This window comes from Xiphophorus hellerii, chromosome 7 (genome assembly GCF_003331165.1).
Source record: "Xiphophorus hellerii strain 12219 chromosome 7, Xiphophorus_hellerii-4.1, whole genome shotgun sequence".
NCBI lineage: Eukaryota > Metazoa > Chordata > Actinopteri > Cyprinodontiformes > Poeciliidae > Xiphophorus > Xiphophorus hellerii.
This window is the reverse complement of record NC_045678.1, coordinates 18,908,542-18,930,091: the sequence shown is the minus strand read 5'-3', so window position 1 is coordinate 18,930,091 and position 21,550 is coordinate 18,908,542. Positions and strand designations below refer to the sequence as shown.

Below are 21,550 nucleotides of genomic sequence, written 5' to 3'. Positions count from 1 at the left end.
CCCATTAAAATAGTGGGGTCTAACCATTCTAAGAACTAAGGTTTCACTGGACATCCTACAGAATGAATGGATTTTGTAATTAGTAACACGCTCTTCATATCAAAAACTGATTTTGTCCATTAAAACCAACTATACCATGCATGTCATAGACTTTCAGTCTTAAATGTATTAACCAACCAGTAAAGTCAAAGTGTACTGATTATATGCTGTAAAGTATATCACTCAATTCTAATAACATCTGAAAATTTCTAGACTTTTGAATTTTCATTCTAAAAGAATCAGAAGGAGATGCTTACTTGCATAGCAACTTTTCTTCCTTGTTTAAAAACAGGAGTCAAACTGGCTGTGTTAATGTGGGCAGTCAACTAACAAGAGAACAGGACCCCATGGGAACGAAACAAGTAGAAGTGAGCAACACAAAGTAGATAATATGTCTGGTAAACAGTTGAGTCAAAGTGGTCTGTCTTTAAAAACCATTCCTTATGCCTTAAGCCTACCATTCATCTCTAGAGCCAACCACAAGCTCTTGGGACTCAAACAAAGAAATTATGACTTTAGCACCGTAAATACTGTAGCTAAAAACAACAACAAGGGTTTCATGAATGGTTTCATGAATAGTTACTCCAGTGCACAAGTTGAGTTCAGTTTGTGAAAAAGAGAGAGTCTGAACTTTGCTGGATGTATAGGACGGACAGTTTTCTACCAGCAGAGTCAATATGTCTCTAAAATGCAGTGTACAAACTAAGTAAATAAATACAGCTACATAAAACCAAAAGTTGCTAAATTCAATTTTATTTAATTTAACTGATGGACAAAAATCTTTTTTCAATCTCTTAAGAAATTTTGCCAGTCTGTGATAAATACAGATCTTGTAAAGCCAGCCTTTTTAAAGGTTGCTGTGACTAAATTGCAGACATCCAGTTGTATCTTCATGCCACATCTGAGACATACCTGTTGCTTTACTTGTTCCCAGTCTGACATGCGTTCAATGAGCTGCTGATCCTCCATTTTGCCCAGCCTGAAGCACAGGTCATCTTTGAGCTGATACAGAGGCACAACAGTAGCTACTCTGAATTCTTTCCGTTCCCTTTCAAGAGACTGCCCTGAACAGCAAAAATATATACCCATGAAATATATATATACTGTATATTTACATACAGAAAAGGACAGTTAATGTGACTTACCGTATTTCTGAAGTATGAAGATGGCAGTGTCTGTTATATCATTTGGCTTGATCTCATTAAAGAAGCCACGGATATCATCCTCTGCCTGCTCCCTGTTTTGCAGAAGAAAGAGAAAAGTCAGTTCATATCCACTAAAGACACTCAGTTCAAATGTAGGACAAGAAAAAACCTCATGACATCTATAAATATATACCATGAGGTTTCACAAAGACACTGTGATAAAACGGGTAAAACACCTGAAATGAACATTCATTTTTTTTCCTCTCAAATAAATGATAGAACAACCTCAAAAATGTCAAGTGAATCCAGCACAGAATGATTTACGAGCTACATAGTGGTCCCACACCCTTGTGTGTTTAGCCAAGTAAAGGTCAGCTAGCAACTGGCAGAGGGCAGTACCGTTAGGCTGCCATGGATGGATCCATCGATGGGCACCTTTTATAAAGCATGTATCACTGTCTATATGACACCATGATTTCAATTCAGCATAGGGCAAGATTAAAATTGGTTTCTCTTTTTTAATTTATTGCCTTTTTGTTAATTGTAAACATTCATCCTGGAATATATTACACAGATAGGGCAAGTAGGAAAAAAAATCCTTACTTAGATGCCAGAAAGAGTGCAAGAATTTTTATACAGATTTCATTTGTAGTTTGGTAATTGTTTCTGATAGCATAATACAAAACTCTCAAAAAAGAATGTGTTGAACTTTCCAAAATGTTCTGCGCTCCTGCTTATGACAGGGTTTGTGGAGAGATGAGAAGTTAGAAACATCCATCACACAAGAATAATGGACTTTCACTGAAGGTTTTTCAGATAGGGTGTCTTGTAGCTCTGGTACGAATTGAACTTAAATGGCCTGTGGTGGAAATTACCCACGAATGCTGGCTTTTTAGCAGCTGGCCTTAGGGTTGTTATGACTGTGTGAGAAAGGACATGGTAACCATGGCAATTTATTTACCAGTGTTCAATGTGACAATGTAGCTTTCACAAGGTATTCTGTGTATGTGTGGAGGGATGAAAAGTGGCATATCTAGATGGCTCATTACTGAGGCTCATAGTTGTGTATATCATTAACCTTGGTTGGCTCAGACACAGTCATCACACAGCCAAACAAGCTGCACCCCAGAGCTAACACTGCCCTTCTCACTTCACAAGGCAGGACACTTCTAGGTCCTGATCACCCACTGCTGCTTCAACACAGAGAAGGGCAGACAAAGTTTCCCATGAGATGACACAACTATTACCTCCTACTTCTCCTGGTCACTCCACTACCTCAATTCAACCCTTAAACTCCATCAAGAAATCAACTTAAGCCTCTCTACTTCTTTCCCCCATGGGCCTATTTTTCTTCTTCTGCAGTCTGACTTGGTTCCCTCTTTTTTAAACACCCCCATCTTTGTCATGCAGATTTCTATGCGGGTGCAATAGGAGCTTAAGCGGAATGGTTTCTTTGTGCGAGAAGCTGATTCAGAAAACTGCAGCAGATAATGACAAGCAGTTATAGTGGGTACTTACTCAGCTTTTTGCAGCCTGGGGCATTCTCTGCTCCACACCTGCCGGTGCTGTCGTAATAAGGAGCTCTCCTTGGTTGCCTTGGCTGCATTGCACGTCTTCTGAACCTATAAGACAAGGTTTATTCCACAAGAAGAAAAGAGAGTCCTTAAAGGGGATTCTTGCTTTTAAATGTCTATAACTCATAACCTGGAGGGGGAAAAAAACCCACTTATTTGACCCTTGAATTCATAAAGTTTTTGAAACCGAGTTCAAAAATTTACATTTAGAATTAATAGCCTTACACACCGAGCTGTGAGACGGGTGACGTTTTAATAAGAAAATGTAAGCCTTTTACATCAAAGTACAATGACAACTTTTTCTGGAGACATTTTACTGTTGTCTTGATTAGCATAATTGTATGTGTGAGTCTCATAAGCTGAGGTAATTCAGCTGAAACCCCCAAATAAACAGAGGAAAATTCAAATAATCAAGGAGACACATGCATGATATGCATGGAGCATATTATTAGGAGAGGAAGAAGGACGCAACACTCTTAATCTGGCAACATTTCTTTTGCTTTTTCATCACGGCCCGTCCTTTAGAGTACTGTTAGGGCAGACATTCTTTATTTTATTTTTGTTTTGTTTTGCACAGACCAGTTATTCAGGTTAATTGTACTAAACAAAATCTCACACACAGCGTCACATACTGTACATTGGCACAGTGTGTTTATCACAAACAGGACGTCTAAAGGATTTTGGTGCTAATTTATGGCCCGTTTATGTGTTGGAAGGCGGCTGCTGTTTATTCATAAGAAATGTGCACATGTTCAGCTGAACATCTATCCTTAATCTAACATCCATGTTAGAATAAAGCAAAATGGTTCACACACACTTTTCCATGCATAGACACGTTTCTAATATAATTCTAACTACATTTTCAAAATGTCTGACCGCAAACAAGTTCACTCTGAAAGCAGACTGCAAGGTGCTAAAAAGTTTTCAAAAATCCCAATTGGTACCGGGCCGTGCAAGAAATAATGAACTACTTCCGGATCTTTTATTTTGAAAATCATAAACCAGATTTTACCGGTTACGTCTTGCGCGTCAAAATTGAGCCAACTTGCAGCAGAATGAGTAACAAAACAACATCGGAGTACTGCGGCGCACCACTCCCCCCCCGAACAACAGCATCGGAGTCGATTTTTCACAAGGTCCTGCGTCTTTAATAAATCCTCTATTAAAGACGCAGCCCTGCGTTTCCAACGCCGAACCATGGATTCGTTCACGCTGAGCTTACGTGCTGCGGCTATCGATCTGGACTGCCAAATCGATAGACTTCAAACTTAAAAGCGGCATCATATGAACTTCTTCGTGTTGTTTCCATGATGAGCGGGTATGAGTTTGAAAATATTTCTCCGACGTGCTGCTGCTAGCATGTGCTTGTTCTAAATGAAAATCAGCACTTTCTTCTTCTTCTTTTTGTTTTTAATGGCGGTTGGCAAGCAACTTAATGGTGTGCATTACCGTCACCTACTGTAAAAATCAGCACTTTCTTCTTTGATTTCTAATTTTGACTTCCAATGATTCACTTTCTGCTAAAGAGCCCCCTGGTGGTTCAAAGCGTGGGGGGGGGGGGGGGAAAGTAGCGGCTTATAGTCCGAAAAATACATACACAAGTTTAGCTTTCATGAGAGGTGGGCATTGTGGAAAGCTTTGCTCTCTGAGAAAAACATGAAGGCAGGACAGAATGCAGACAAAGAGCAGAACTTCTGAAAGGCATATCAAGGAAATACTCGGAAACCTAAATAAAAGTATCATGGTTGGGATTGTTTTTGCTGCAGCAGGACCTGACCATCATAAAATCTACCATAACTTCTAATATATATCAGAGGGTGCTTGAAGAATTGGACTGTGCAACATGAAATTTTTGTCTTTTAAAGATACTGTTGGATGATTTGAAATACCCTGTACATGTAAGTAACACCAAACACATAGCTGAAAGTGGTAAGTGGGGAAATCTCTCCTATGAAGGATGTCAGATATTGGCAGATGGCTACTAGAGAATCAGCTAAAGAGGATAACATCAGCTATTCATTTTAGGTAGTAAGATATTCTAATCTTCAGCTAGAAAACACATTCTATTTTTGTTAATACAGTTTTCAGGAGTAAAACTGTTTTTGTTCTTATTTAAATGCATTTAAATCACTTTCGTTCACTAATACAAAAAACAATCTGATTAGACATCAATATGTGAACATTTCTTAGTGAAGAAGAGAATATTTAATGGCATGTCAACCTAAGAATCTCATCTCACCAAAATAAAATAATCCATCAAAATGGGCCTTAATTTAGTGTAAAATTATCTGGTAATTTTATTTTTCTGTCCTGAGTTGAGTCAAATAAGAGCAGCTACAGCAACAAAATATGCCGGTCCACAGCTTGTCACAGATTCATAGTACTACTGAAATTCCTCTTAATACTGAGCCGTGGAATTATTGTGTATATCCAAAGCTATCTATCCTCAGTATCAGGTTGTACTGTTTAAATCCATGTCCTTCCCAACAGAGGACCTTTTCACAAGGAACACTTAATCTTTGAGGAAAAGGAAAAACATGTTACCAATAAAACAAAAGATAGTTCTGTTCTAAAACAAAATATTCACAGTTTTGTAGATATAAAGCAATTGCCATGTAATAATAAGTCACAAAAGAACACACATTGCTTTCCATTGCTACATTTGAAAAAAATACCAGTGATTGATGCTCAAATTCTATTGAATCTTAAATACAACAAGAAAATAGATTGTGAGAGCCAGATTGACTGTCTTTACCAGTTAGTTCATCCATCCAACTATTTTCTATTCCCACTTTGGGACAACTGCATATCTGCAGCAAGTAATGTTGGATCCCACTGAGGGCAGGACCAGAACCTGCTGGAGCGGTTATTTACAATACATATCCTTTATGGCCTGAAAACACCTTGGAATTCCCCAAAATAAGATGGAGAGTCTGGGATTCCCTACTGATCCTTTCCATAATTAATGGATCTTGGATAAGCAGAACATCATGGATGCTCCACTCTTTCCACCCAGCGAATTGTTTGTTGTAGTTCTTCCTATGTTTTGTTCAAATAATCAGGTATTGGAGTATGGAGATGCCCTTCTGGGCACCTTGGCCACTTGTCAACCATTCTGTTTACATCTTAGTGCTGAGAGATTATTAGTTTGCTTTACTGTATAGGAAATCTTGAGAGGATTAGATAACCTTCCCTGAATATCACTGTCTTTCTTTTTTTTAACTCTATCATAAGTAAACAGATAAATACATTTTGTCTTTTAGTCACTGTTTTAAAAAATGCTTTTGTTCTATTTCTCTTAACCTAACCTCAAGATACAACAGACATAACCCCAAAGGCTTACAGTGTATTTTACAGAAAAAATAGTGTTTTTAAACACAGCTTGAATTACCCACAATGTAAAACATATTTCAAACTAGTAGCAACTCAGAATCATTTACTTACCTTCTATGTTATCACCGAGAGAGATGTTGAAAAGGGCTTCCCTTCAGCTGTGTGACTGAATGTGAATACATAGACTGTCTTATCTTTAATGTGCAGAAAGCCGCATTGGAACAAGCCAAAGGCATGATGCAAAAAGACTTCTGACAGCTCACCAATTAAAACAACATAGGCCTAACACCTTAATCACCACTGGCGTCAGAATAACTGCTCTGCTTAGTCATACAACTAAGAACTTAAAATGGTTTTGCTTTAAAACAACACAGAATTAAATTAAAATTTGCACAACTGTTATTCTCCACTACAGTATTATTAATACACAGATTCATATTTCTGGACCGAGTAAAAGTGAAAAACAGTACTTTGTAAGTGTTTGATTCATGTAGTCAAAATATGCTATTTGAAGTTTGATGAGTGTTATAATAACTCATCAAACTCAGGTTTTTGTCAGCTTGTGCTCTGGTAAGGGCACAGAGTGTCTTTACAGCAATTTCCTCCTCATTTGCTTCTAAGTCACAGCGTTAACAAATGTACCAAGAATTAATTTCATACCGCATTGTTTTAGGGCATGGATGATCCTGATTACCAAAATCTACCTTTTGTCCAATGAGATGGTACTCCCGACGTCTGGCATCAACAAAGGCTTGCAGCGTTTCATATTCAGCCAGTTTGTACATGGGGCTGCCAACACCGTTTTTCATTCGTAGAGTCAGTTTTTCTGCATGGATGAAAGCAAATGATATGGCTGAATTGGAATCCTTGAAACTCTTGAAAATCTCATCAGCTATTGTCTGAAGTGAAACCAACTAAGAAAATAATACAGAGGCAGACAGAGGGACTACATCGATTGTAAACTATATGGATATTTCAGAAATTACCGCACAGAGTGGGGTTAGCAGACAGTAAACTCAAGCTGTCAGACATATTTTTCTAAGTGCTTCACCTGCTACTCTGGGAGGAAGGTGAAGGAACACAAAGCAACGTAGCCTCTGACAAAAACATCAAAAACATGACAGCACCTGGGGCTTTTAACGGGTTTAGTGAGCCAAAGATATACAAAAGTTCAGTAGGCGACTTTGTTACTAGTCAGCAACATCTCGATCCAATTCTCAGTTACTCACCTGCATCTTGTGCCCTGTAGCTTGTTATGAATTTGGGTAGATTCCCTGCACTTGTTTGGTCCATATTTGATTAATTAGATTCCTTTACAAATAAAAAACAATTATCATTGCATTTTAAAAATTATAAAGACAAAAATTGGCGCATTGCTCTACTGACACACAGGCAAAAGTAAAGAAATCAGGCTATATCTTGTTTTACAAAATCTCTGAGGAAAGTGCTTATAAATATGGAGAATCAGAAACAGAACGTCAACTTCTAAAATCAAACAAATTAGACCTCAATAAATTGTAATGGGTTACCTTTACATGGGTCTTATAAGTATTAGTTGTCATGCCAGAAAAATCAACATCTATTTACTTACTAAACCATCTAACTTACCTAGTTTTCCCTTCTTTAGTGTATAGGTTGACAAACCACAGTAACCACGGTAACTGTCATCTCTATTCTAACTGGCCATTTCAAGCGTACGTACCACCTCGGAAACGCCTACTTATCATGCCACAACCAATCAGGAGTGCACTTTGGTTTCCCACATTTCCAGTTACGTCATGTCAGTTCGCTCTGCCTGGGACTGCTGCTGGAAGCAGGGAAGGGGTTGTCTCTTCTTCCCCTCCAGAATGGACACGAGTTTCGTTCTTCCACATGCATGGGAGTAAACTGGACTTTACAGATGAAGTTACGCATTTCCACGTAGGTCCGAGCCGCAGCTCAGCCCAGCGCAGCAACTGTCCTCAAAGGTATGTGAATTGTTCTTTTCTTGTTTGTTTTTCATAGCATTTCCAACTGCAGAGTAATTTAGGAGGGTAGAGCATCTCTGCTTCTCGGAGAAGAAGCAGGAGGGAACGGGCAGCTGGTTCAACTCTGAAAGTCAAATTTTTCGGAGAAAACCAAGAGGGAGCGCTTTATGTGCGAGTGAAAGAGTAGATAAGCTATTTTAAAGCTTCTTCTCTGCGGGAAACAATCCAATTCCCGGCTAATCTTCTTCTTTGGACCGTTTCCTCGCAGACCGCGCTCACCTTTCAGGGAGAGTCCTCGCGCTGTTTCTTCATGTCGTCCCTAACCGTTGCTGGGAAAACTTAGCCGGATAGCGCAAAGAAACAGTTTCTGCACCAGTTTTTTTTCTTAAAAAGAGCTCACTGTATTTAGTGAACATGCCACTATAACCTTGCTTTGTAACCGGTAAAGTAAAAGGCAGGTGAGTTTTAGGAGTGTGGGAATCTCTGGAATGCGAGTTTGCAGAGAGGCGGGGATCCTAATTTCTCCTGCCCCCACTAGATTGACTTTACCTTTTTTTTTTAACTCCCACGTTTTACTCGTTACGTTCAAACAACGCCATATTTAATTACCCTAATCTGCATTTTTTTTTAAAACCCAGGGGCGTTTCTTCAAGCTCCCATTGCTGTGTATTGTGCAGAAAACCGACCTTTAGATAATGCACTTCGTTGCCACCTTGACTGCTTGAGAAAAACTCTAATTATCTAAGCTAATGTTTTTACATGCAGCATGCTTATAACGGTACTAATAGGGTAATTGTCTCAAATATCATGTCACTCACCCAATGATTATATTATTAGTAAAGGATGTCATATTCATGGGAATTTTCTGTTGCCGCTTAATTAATTCAGTGGTCTAGACGTTATCCTAATTGTAACACTGCACACATAGGAATAACAGGTAAATAAAGTGATTATTGGTTTCAGTTTACAATGACAGCACATAGTTTTAAAGGCAAAGAGATGAACATTTTCACAAAATTGGCATATTTTTGACCCTTTTTTGTTTTAAGGTTATGTTTCTTTTGATACAATGAAATTTTCATCAGATGTTGCTGTGTGCAAAATATGTCCAATGACATTTGTGATCCCAACAGGAATATGTCAAAGGACTACTTGGATACAGTGTTTGGTAGACTAAATTAATTCAAATCAATGCATGAAAACTTTTCTTTACAGTATTGCCACTTGCATCTTCTTCATTGCCCATGACTGATATAGAGCTTAGTGAGCAAGATCAGGAAGGTCAGAGAGAGAGAGAGAGAGGTTGAGGCCTTGGGATAACACATTCTTTGTATTTTTCATAACCAGAAATATATATTTTTTAAATGTAATATCATAGTAGAAAATATATGGTGTGATACATTACATTAATGAAAGGAAAAAAATCACAGAACTAACAAAGAAACACCCCCCCCCCAAAGGTATTGTGTTTTAAAGAATGAGTATTATTAACTATTAACAGAAATATTTAATTTTATTCTTGTAAGTGGAGGAAAAGTGAGGCTTTCAATCAACCAACTGAACAGCAGCAACAGGTGAGAGAGGGGTGGCAAGTGTGATATTTTTATGCATGCAACTGTTCTATAACTACTTTATTTATTTGTGCAAATAAATAAGGGACTTGACAAACACATGTCAAGTCCCTTGTTCCACCCAAATTCAAAATGGAAGTGATTTGATTTAGTTTGTAATATAGTTCACTGTCTAATGCAGCACAAAATACACTATTGAGTCTCTACTTCATTCTGTAGCTTACATAAACTGTACATAAATCCTGGTTTGTAGGATGGTTTGTCTGAAGTTCTTGGGGTTTTCTGCTAATGTAAAACAACCCTTAAACAATTAATTTATTTTCAGAGTTGACATTCACTTATTTAATGACAACTTCCCACAAAAATATGGTACCATTATTTCAGCTGAGTGCAGTAACTTTGCATAGTTATTAGTGATGCTTAATTTGCATAAAAGCAATCAAAAGGGAAAACAACAATGTCATTTTCTAATCGCCATCAATATTCCCACACAATTTTCCCCTTGTTTTGAGCTTCAACTGGTTTTCCCTGTTTTTTGTTTTTTGTGTTTCTCCTTTTTTATGTCAATCACATATTTTGACTTCAGAGCTTTTAACAACTGCTTTTCTATCTATACATATATTTTTTTAAATTAAAAAGAAGGTATTACAGCTGTGGGCATCTCTTCCTTCTAAAGCCAAATTGGAAATGTAAGCTCATTAAAAGAGGCGGTTTCTTGCTTGTTTTTTCTTACAACAAATGGTGAAAGTCAGCCTAATAAATGAAGATTGAGCAGTTTATTAAAACATCTGGAATAGCATTGCAGCCCCACTTCTAAGGCTTTAAATGGTTTGAAAAACATTATCATCTAATTGTTTGGGGGTAATGAAGGCTACACATTTTGGTAATGATAATAGACCTTGTCTCCTCCTGCCTCTGAAAAGGAGCATTCTTTCAGCTTTCATCATGCAGAAGTGGACAGGTTATCTGCATGCCATAGAGTAAGTGAGTTTTATACTGGAATACTAGAAGTTCAGATGCTTCACTGTCTCTTGCAGTCATTCTCTCTTTTTCTCACACCGTCAGACCTAAGCACAGATACTCAGTGAAACCCTCCCCTCGTGATTCACATTACTGCACTGCTTACACACAGCCTCACAGCTGACAACCATCAGGGGTGGTTTTCTTTGGAATCGAGAGAGCAAGACGGAGCCAGACTGTTCCACTATCTTTTATTGTTGCTTTGCAGTTTTTAGCTTATACCTAAAGTACGAGACTTTGTTTGGCCCATTGGATGTTCATTTTTAATTTTCAGAGGACGTCTTGTACAACTTGATCTAATTATTTCATCATGGTACCGCTTGTTCATTGTTCTTCTTTGAGAAAAGTGTGATTTGTTTAAAGAGCAATGTGAATTCCCTCACATGTGTGCTAACACTATTATGTTTTTGGGGAAGGCATTCTTTATATAGAAGAAACAACCCCATCCTAGAGCAGACAAAACCGCAGCCATAGCAAAGGTCGCTGGTGTGATTATTTGACCCAGACTTCATGGTGAGTTCTTTTTAATGGAAACTGACAAGAGCTGAATAGCTTGGTAGTCTTTGGCAGGTCTGTTCTCCTTATGCTTTTTCACCCCCTAAATTCTGGCTAACATCAAGGCTTAATCCTTTACCCCCACGTTGCGTGTCAGATTTCTTTTTTTTTAAGCTACAGTCAAAAAGAAGCCCCCTCCCACACTATTCCCCACCAATTTTTGGGAAAGAGAAAGTATTTTTCCCTTACTTCATAGGCTGTAAGCTTGGAAACAAAGTGGTGAGCTTTCTTTGTGTCTGTGCTAAAGAGCCCCCCAAGCACCCTCTACACCCTACCAGCTTGTCAAGACAAATTCAGTGTCCATTGTGTGCAACTCAGTCAGTTCTACTCCCTGAAAATTCAAGTTTTTACTGCATCTTTTGTTCAATTAGTGTTTCACCAAATATATGGACACACCATGCAGACATAATGTACAAGCACACTTAAGTAAATAAAAATATAATCTTTTGGTTGAAGAGAGAAAAATCTTAATACCCATCAAGTGATGTACTTAATTTATTTCATTTCATTTTGCTGATAGTGGCTCATGAAAACCCAAACTTCAATTTATCAGTTTAAAATAGTAAAGTTTATTCATTTTAAAGTAATAAAAGGAATTAAAAAAATTATTTGAATGTAGAAATGTCAGCCTTCATGAATTATTGCATCAATGTTATGATCGGGCTGTGTGACTGTTGGAGCTCAAGGGAAACCCAGGTTGCTTTAATAGCAGCCATTAGCTTGTGTGCATTGTTGGGTTTGTTGACCCACATGTTCCCCTTGCAATACAGAATAAACTTGTGTTTAGGTCAGACAAGTTTTCTGACTAACCAAACACAGTAGCATCATGGTCATTGAAATGGCTTTTGGTACCTTTGGCAGGGTGGACAGGTGACAAGTCCTACTGGAAAATAAAATCAGCATCTCCATCAAGCTCGTCAGTAGAAGGAGGCAGGAAGTGGTCTAAAATTTCCTGCCTCCTTCTACCGCGCTGCCTTTGGACCTAATAAAATACATTGGATTAACACCATCATATGATTTTGCTCTCCAAATTATGAATAACTCTTGACACTTCATACTGGACCTCAAGCAATTTGGATTATGTGCTTTTTCACTCTTCGTCTGAACTGCAGGATCTTGATTTCTAAATGAAATGCAAAAGTTGCATTAATCTGAAAAGGACTTTGGAGAACTAAGCAACAGTCCAGTTTTTTTTCTGCTTGGCTTAACACAAGGAATGAGAAAATGTTCTGGATAGATCTCTCTGTGTGTGTGTATAGTAATTTGAAACACTGTAGTCCTCATTAATCCCCCCTGACTCTTGAATGGGATTTTCTTCCCATCATGGCTGTGGTTATATTTGTTACTTTTGAACCTTTTTCTATTACAGTTTTTCCTTCCACTCAACCTTCAGATAATAAGCTTGGATCCAACACAGTGTGAACATCTAGCTCCTATCACAATGACTTTTTTAGGTTTACCTTTCTGGTGGATGGTGTTAGTCACCGTCTGCTGGACAACTGTCAAGTCAGCAGTTGTCCTTATGATTGTGTTGGCCATAACAAAAACTAGGTTTTAGGTTTTCAATAGCTGTAACATTTACAGATATAGATCCTTAAAATACATCTCTGTATGAAATGAATCTGTATACTAAATTAATTAAAATTTTAAAATTGATGCAATTCTCTTATTGAGTTGCATCTGTATATTGATAAACGAAAAGCATGAAAAACTCTGCATAGCAACTACGGCAAGAGGACATTTGCTTTATAGTTTGCAGAATAATGAAGACATGTCTGAGTGATGTTTATGTGCATCTGTCTTGTCTAAGAAGTTGCCTGAGCAACTTTGGTATATAGCTTTTGTGGGATGAAGATGACTGATCACAAAACAGTAGCAGAAGCAATCAACCCAGTGAACACGTACGTTCATCATAAGTGATATAAATCACTTTCTCATGAAAGCCAACAAACATAGGTTCTTTCCATTCCACATTATGGCTTGGTTTGAAAGCATTCATCTTGTCTCCACTGAGCAAAAACCACATGTAGTAAAGTGGGGAATTTCCATAGTTCCCCACTTTGTTCACATGATGGCAGATATAGATCATGTGCACACATTCTTTCTTAAGTATTAAAAAGCTGAACTTTAGATTTGGCAATGTGATATTAATTAAAACAGTTCCAAGCAATTATCATCTGTTTTTAGAACGTTTTCTGATTGTATCTGGAAAAAAAAACAACTAATTTACTTGAATAAATTAAACAGCCATTAATCATCAATAAGTCACAGTTAGACCTGCTTGTGTGTGTGAATAAGCCTTAACATGCGTGGCTGGTGGCTAAATGTTGATCTAACTGGATATGTAGACGGGAAGAGTCCCAGATTTCATGCTGTGGTTGGGTTCCTGATAGCTGAAGATAATACGGAGCACAGAGCATGTCAGCATTTTTAGAGATTAGAGGCACAATAGAATTTTGCTCAGTAAAACAGCCACCCATTGATCTGACTTGCTGAGTCTGTAACATGGACATTCGTCTCTGTTGATGTGGACAGTAGAAGGACAGAGTTTCTTCCTTCCTTAGCAAAGAGCTAACTGTTTAAACAATTCAGTCAGAGTTACCTCAGCAGCTAACAGTCTACCTTGCTGAATGTAAAGTTCTTCTCACATTATCACCCCAGGAAAAATTAATCTTTTTACTAGTGGTTAAGGGAACGGTGGGATGAAACACTTTTCAAGGAGGAAAGACAAAGCTAAAAGAGATTTTTTTTAATCTTGTCATCCTTTAGACTCAGTTGGCCTCATGTACAGATACAACAAAAAATCATATTACTTAAGTAGTGAATATTCACTTACTTTAAGTGATAAAGTTTGAAAATGCCACGTTGATTTTAGGGTTCTAAGAAGCAGCTTCCTGAATTATCTGACTAAACAAACATTTTAATCTTATTTACAATTCTGCATTAATAAAACTGGCAATATGAACGGGACCAGCATTGTATTTGTCTTTTCAGTTTTGAAGATAATCAAAGGAAATTTATAGTCAATTTCTTTTTAGACATTTGACTTAAAGTACTTGACTTTTTCTTTTTAGCGCTACGCTTGGTTTTGTCTGTCCTTCTAGATTTCTTTGTTCAAGTTCGGTGGTGTTGGTGTTTGAGTCAGAGACAGGTCTATCACAATACAAAAATATCACACTCCCTACCGAACCTAAGAAAATTACTCAGTACCAGATATCACCTTCCACAACCTTTTTCGAAGAAAGAGTTGTTTCTAGCAGTAAATATTACTATTTGCAGTCAAAATTTTAATTTTTTTATTTTTTGCTTTAGTTATCATACGTAGTAGGCAATGTAGCCAGTCTGAGGGTAGGTTACGGGGCCTGACTACGTAGTTTCTGGTACAAATGTCATATTCAGCCCAGATTCAGTGTAATTAGTGTTTTCTCAACTTATTATGAGCTACATTAGTGGCTAATTCCTTTATAGCTAACTATAAGGATTGAGCTGCATGCTGAGGAATATTCTATGTTAATTCGTACCCACAGTGGAATAGAGTGACCCAATAGCATAGGCCGCTTTCTACTTTAGCATTATAAATACAAGAACGTCATTGATCTTTTTAAAGTGCTGTTAAACATCCTAGTGTTGGTTATAACATTAGCTCCATAGCATCTGAAAATCTTTAGCTTTATCTTCATCCTACTGCCTCATAAACAAAACACCTTCGAACCACACTTGTATCTTTACCTTTTTGACCAAAGGTGAATTGTAAAGGGTTTTCTTTGGATGTTCTTTCCATTTTAGTTTCAAACTTCCAGCTGCAGCTCGAAGTTTCATGATTAACCTTCATGATTGATTTTTTTCTCAATCATGAAAGTTCAGGTGAATCGCTGCAGAAAAGCATGAGGCTGAGTCGCTGTTACTGCTATCTGAAGAAGGAAAATTGGTCAGTTTGCATTGATTTTCTTGCCACTGAGTATCATTTGAATAAATATTATCTAAATATTGATGATTATGGCAATCCTAGTCAGAACATGATGGCATCTCCCCATGTCATTCCAGTGACCACACACCTTGGGCTAATTATCTAGTCCGTAGCTGAAAACTAAACAATGTGCAGGATTTACATGCCTCACCTGTTTGCATAGCAGATTCCCTTTTTAAATGTCAAGGCATTTAGATGAGTGCAACAAAGTCAAATTACCTCAGAAAGTGGATTTCTTGACTTTGAAAATGAGCAAATGAATGCAGTTCAAACCCATGGCATTTAAAGTGACATTTTATAGACTTCTAAGCTTTACATTTTGCATGAAAGTTAAGATGTGAATGGGGGCTGTATTATATCAAGATTTATACTGTATCTAAAGCTGTGTGAAATCATGGTTAGAGAACTAGTTTTCTGTCACCATTTAGTTTAGTCCATGTAGAAAAGAAATCTGTTAAATTAACCTGCACACGTATAATAGTACAATACTATGTCCTGCAAAGATCCAATTGACCAAAAGACTTTTTATTTTTGCGATTGTGGTATGTGCGACCAGATTCCCTAAAACATTTTTCACCACCTTATAGTGTTCATTCACATCACTGCAAAAACCTCAATATACAGTAAAGCTCACATCCTTTTCTAGCCTTGAGTAATCAGTCTCATAATCAGTTTCACAATCTATCAAAGATCAGTCTGGAGATCTTTTAATGATCTCTTTCACCAATTTAAAGAAGAATCTAGAGATTTTTGAATTTCTTTGCATTAGCACTTTAAGATTAATCAATAATAATCAGACTGCGTGAGAATTACAATGAAAATCAACAGGAACTAGGTCAACATAATCAAGAATTATGTTTGTCATTAATAAGGCTGTGTATTTAGTTGATGCTACTATTTACTTTCTTTGAACCAACTTGTATTTCTGCTCAGGTTGCGACACCTTAGTCCCTTTCTATTAATGTCAAATTTAACATTAGAATGTTAAATTTTACTAATGTAGAATTAGTAGAATTCTACTAATATAAAATTCATTTAACTCCCTTAACCCTTTAAGGGAGGGTTAAATGCATATTCAATAATTAAATATACATTTGTGTATATTTAATTATTGAATATGCATTTAACTTTACCAATAAGTCAGGTAATGGAGTTAATGTTTTTTTCTCTGTCTCTGTTCAGAATGGGTTTTCTAAATCTTCAGAGCTATTTGTGGCTAACTTTCCGATTGCACTTTTATTAAATTGTTTTGGCAACATATAGGTCTTTCAAAGGTTTATTCCTCATCCAACTGCTGAATATTTCTGATAAATAAACATTTCACAAAAAATGAAGGGGGGCTATTAGGCATTTATCTAGATTGTGTAATAATAGATCAACATTTTCCTTTGCACAGAAAAGGTTGTTCATGAACTCTAATATTCAGTGATTTGAGGTCAGTATTTTTACTTAGAAAGTTTCAAGGACTTGGATGATGAAAATGCAAAAGTCAACAGGCAGCAGAACACAGAGGAAGATTTAGTCTTTTTTTCTCTTAGGTTAAGTAGCTGTAATTTCAGACATCTTTATAAAAGCACCACTAATTAAAAAATACGTGAGATTTCTGCATCACATTTAGTTAATTTATAAAACACTTTAATTAAGTGTGATAAAGTATAGGCAAACTTGATCTTATGTTGTAAAATTATAATTATAACACTACGGAAATATAATTACCGTACTCTTCCTATACATGCACATTTAAACATCACCACACAGTTGGTGATTCAGATGTGTCAGAAAGATAATTGCACACCACTGGTTGTCTTTTTTTTCTAATTGTTTTCATGATGTATTTATGAGCTGCTGCCACAAATGAACAGCAGCACAGCTAGAACCCCAGCTTGTCTACCCTGAAGATCTGGGCATCGAGGAGGCAGTGCCAAGGAAAATTAGTTTTCAGACTGAACATCTTGAGCCCTCCATTTTCTTGCTTGTTTTGTTTTCTGTATCAGATACATTGTACATCAATGCAGAGCACCACCTAGAACGTGCAAGTTGTTTGTCAAATGTCAAATATCTAACTGTCACTATGCCATATATAACTAAGTATTAGAATCATAAAGTCACATTTAGGGCTTGCAGTGAATATCTGCTAATTTGTGCTTTTCAATTATCAAGAGATGCCACAAGAACAAGGAGTTCTCTTTCTCTTGTTTTCCAAGTTCAGAGGTTCAGAAGGACATGTCTCTTCACAAAAGAATTCAGTCTCGCAATCTTGATCATTTTTCACTATTGGCTTAATCAATCAATCAATCAATCAAATTTTATTTGTATAGCACATTTCAGCAGCAAGACATTTCAAAGTGCTTTACATCATTACAAACACAGAAACACAATGCAACATAGAATCAATAATCAAAACAAAGCATTAAGTCAAGTTCCATCAATAAATTTGTAATTGATTACATTTCAAATACAATTCTAAATAGCTATCTCAGTGCACCAAACAACTCTGTAACAGGACTTAGTGTCACAAGACTGGAATTGTACAGACATTCTGTCTAGTGATTGTCATGGATGAAAAGGCGTCTCTTTTTCAAGAAATATTGTTTTAGCATCCTAATATAAAATAACTATCATGACTTCCCCAAAATGTCCCTGAGCTGTGTTACATTCCCAGCCTTTATCCCACATATGCATAAATCAGCATTTCACACAGGGGTGTGCCCCACTGGTGAAATAATAACAGACCTATTCAAAACTTTGTTTTGAATTGTTTTCATTACTTTTCAGTAAACCCAGCTCTTATGTAGAGCTTTAGTTTCTGGATTGAGAGGAGTTTTTTGTTTACCTCCTAAACACCACTGCTTCTGTTTAAAGGCAGAAACATAAACGTAAACGTTTTAGAGACTTCCCTAGGCTTTTGTGGTTTTATAGTAAATTCAGTATTTTCAAAATAAACATACATTCAAACAAATAGTTTATATATTAAGCTCTTGTCTTTAACTATGGACAGATAGAGGGAGCCTTTTTTTTTTTTACCAGTTTGTTGACTTAAAGAACAAGCAACAATGAGTGTTAGTCACAAGGAGGAAATTAAGGCATTAATTTAGTTATTAAGTACAAGAACAAAATTATTATTTACCCTCCTCTTATAACTGCTGCAATTATAATTAGTTTCTGTGGGAAACACTAATTATTTAGGGTGGCCATATCTCTGAATTTCTCTAATTGTCATGTTTAATTTCCATGGTCTCATAATCTAATAATTCTACATTTAGATGTTTTTTTTTTTTTAACTCATGCAAGTAAAATAGGAAAGAGGGGTTACAGCTTTTGTGTTTAGTGCACTGTGGTGCATCTGTTTGAAATATTGAAGTGAACAGTGTCACCAGTAGGAGTGTGAAAACAGTAGAGGATGTTATATCTATTGAGAATACATCTATACATGGCTTAGACTGCATTGAGTCACTCAAGAAAATGTAACCCTGTGAAGCTATGCCACAGTTTCAAGGTATTAACACAGACCTAATTACTTTTACTTGAAAATGAAAAACAACTTTATACATGCTGTTGCAAAATAAATAATAATCATTTAATCAACATTTATTACAGCTATTATAAGGTTAATTCTAATGCTTATTCATTATTTTTAAGACTTAAACATAACTATTTAATGAACACACTATATGTAGTAGTGGTTTTTCAACTGCTAATTAAACAAGATGTTGCATATTTATGCTGTTTCTGCTTCTTATACAGTAATACTGGGAGTACACAAGGTCGATAGTTGATAAATGATTTGGGCTTTACAGCTTTTATAGCGTTCCAACTATAGTTTTAACAGTGTTGTACTAGGTGGTACTTGTTTGGTTTATAGACCATATAAAATAATTTCAAACAACCAAATTAGTTTTTCTTTAGGGCAAGGGAAATGCTGATGTGGCCTTCTGTTATTCAGCTGGTTGTCAGTATTCAGCAGTGAGATGGGGAGGGGCTCCAGTCATAGTTTGTATCTAAAACCGTGAGATACCTTTGCTAAAAAATTAAATGGCAAGCTTACTGCGTGTATGGCTAGAGATGTATCCATTTATTTCATGTTGTGCTCTTATTTTTATGATTTTGATGTTTCTGTCCATTGGGACATAAAAATATAACTTAACATTTGTCATCATCAGTAACTTGTTATTATGGTATGTCAAATAATTCGGTCTGGACAGAAAATGGTTGTCACAGCAAATGGAGTGCACCGGTTTAGTAAAGTGTGCTCCCCTGATTTAACCAGACACTTGCTGAACTTTTAAAAGAGGTTAAATGATGATCAACTCAAACCATGATCAAATCATGTTTAGCAACAATCTTCTAGCACAAGTGCTACAAAATGAATTAGTTTATTTTAATGACTTCTGTGAAATCACACAACCCAATCTAATACTATAATTCTTTATTAGGCAGCAGTAGTCACTGTATTTGCATTGTAACAGTATGCAGAAATGCATCAGGGTATTAAATGTATTTAACTAACAATGTGTGACAGGATGAAGCATGTCTGCCTAGCTCAATCTGTGATTCTATTTAAGGGATTTGCATGCAATTAGAATAATTCATGTCCTGCTCTGCCACAACATATTGCTGCGGGTGCCATGTTGGAAGCAGCTGATGAGACTTAAGTTGAGCCTCTCTGCTCCCCATTAGGTGACCTAGTGTAGTGAGAAAATTATTTCAGAGGTGACTCATCTCTGTTGGGATTTGTTTGTTGAAAGATCTATTGCTGCACACTGTAAACATAGATTGCTTGGGAGGGCTGTCATCTTTTAAACACATCTTCCTTTGAGTAAACATTTCTCATGAGATTTAGTGCAACAGAGGACACATTAATAATGTGTACGTTAGTGCATTCTGATGTAGGTGTTGTGAAAAAGTATTGGCCTCTACAGATTTCTTCAGTTTTATTATTATTATTATTATTATTATATTTTTTTGCTTTTTTGTCTCCTGTAGATGAATTTTAATATTAGACAAAGATAACCTGAGTAAAAAGAAAAAAAAAATCACTTATTAAATGTTGGCCCCATTTATTAGGGGGAAAAGCTACATTAACTAACATGATGTAAAAATGTAATATAATAATTCACAATTTAATATGTCACAATATTAAATCACGAATCAACCACTATTTATATTTTGAGAAGGCTTTGAAGAAATATGGTAATCTTTAATTTAGAAAATGATGTTTATTGCTGAGTTTTTTTTGAGTTTTTGTTTCTTTTTTGTGTTTCCTGGTTGAATTTGTTTTTTTGTTTTTAATTTACATTTGTTTATTTTGGGGACTACGTTGCTTAATGTGAATCCTATGGTAACTGTACCACTGTTGCTTGTTTGGTTAGTTATATAAAAATTCAATAACTACTGTATATTGCTAATAAAAATACTTCAAATAGTTGTACCTGTCATGAGTGACAAGTTATTAGATTTAGGGTAGCAATTACTTTTTCAAACAGGAGAAAGCCAGAATGCTTCGGATAGCTGTTTTCTGTAATAAAATCGAATCATTATTTTAAAAAAACTGCATTTCAGGTTATCTGACAATAATTAAACACAGAAACAGTAAAAGTCTGTAAGGATGTAAATACTTCTTTAGAGCACTCTAATACTGTATGAGTGACTGTGTTTCCTGCTAGTCAGGGGCAGGCCCTACCCTGTGGACACATGCTCAAATAGACCTCAGGTTATTGCAACACTTGTGGGCGTGAGGCTCAATGTGTAGGGTAGGCTTTGGTGCAGCATCTTGTGGAATCATTTTGCCTCCTCTCTTTATTGAGTAAGAGGTGAAGATGTTGGAACGTTGTCGCTCGTCCACACAGGCTCGTGTGTCTCGCCATTGGTAGACCAACAGAATGACAGGTATGTTTCTGTTTAAAGGAGACTTTATCATCCTCATTGGCTTATGGGGCTTTCACTGGGTAATCATTGATGGAGTGATTGTGTGTACAGCTGAAACTGTTTCAAGTCTCAGCATTCCTTTTGTTTTTGGGTGTGTCAGGCATAGGTTGGTTTTTGCTTGTTTGCTTGTATTTTTTGCTAGCAATTTCACCATGTGCTTTGAAAAATTATCATCCTTCTGAGAGGAATTTTGTGTAGGTTTGTTGCTCACAAAAAGCTACAGTAATCTGTGGCTTGCTGCTTTTTTCAGGGCTTCCTTGCTTTCTATTTGGAAGTGCTCAGCATAGGATTGCCAAAATTGTTTGAGTTTTTTAGTGTTTTGCCTGAAAACTATACTCCTTGGAATGTTCCTTTTGTGAATTTGTTTGGTTTACTGGTTAAAACGGGCTAAAGTTCAACCTGGTGAACTTGTTTGGGACTAAAGTTGTTCGTTTTATCAGGGAAATCAATACAC

General features: G+C 36.5%; 2 protein-coding genes across 6 annotated transcripts in view; one reads left to right on the top strand and one right to left on the bottom strand.

Moving 5' to 3' along the window:
• LOC116722780 (coiled-coil domain-containing protein 148) overlaps window positions 1-7,773 on the bottom strand; it is a 32,731-nt gene extending 24,958 nt beyond the window's left edge. Inside the window, exons 1-5 of the mRNA XM_032567072.1 lie at window positions 7,321-7,773; window positions 6,796-6,917; window positions 2,703-2,806; window positions 1,185-1,276; window positions 952-1,103 (exon numbers count right to left, since the gene is read on the bottom strand). Of these exons, the coding sequence (XP_032422963.1) occupies window positions 952-1,103; window positions 1,185-1,276; window positions 2,703-2,806; window positions 6,796-6,917; window positions 7,321-7,384 (534 nt within the window). The 5' untranslated portion in view covers window positions 7,385-7,773. The remainder of the gene's footprint in view (window positions 1-951; window positions 1,104-1,184; window positions 1,277-2,702; window positions 2,807-6,795; window positions 6,918-7,320) is intronic.
• A 148-nt stretch (window positions 7,774-7,921) lies between these two features.
• Window positions 7,922-21,550, top strand: part of pkp4 (plakophilin 4) — an 86,809-nt gene continuing 73,180 nt past the window's right edge. For 4 of the 5 annotated variants that reach the window (XM_032567071.1, XM_032567067.1, XM_032567070.1 and 1 more), the window contains exon 1: window positions 20,933-21,057. In XM_032567071.1, the coding sequence (XP_032422962.1) occupies window positions 21,051-21,057 (7 nt within the window). In that variant the 5' untranslated portion in view covers window positions 20,933-21,050. Of the gene's footprint in view, window positions 8,059-20,932; window positions 21,058-21,550 lie in introns of those variants that run through there. The other variant, XM_032567069.1, reaches the window with a different exon arrangement.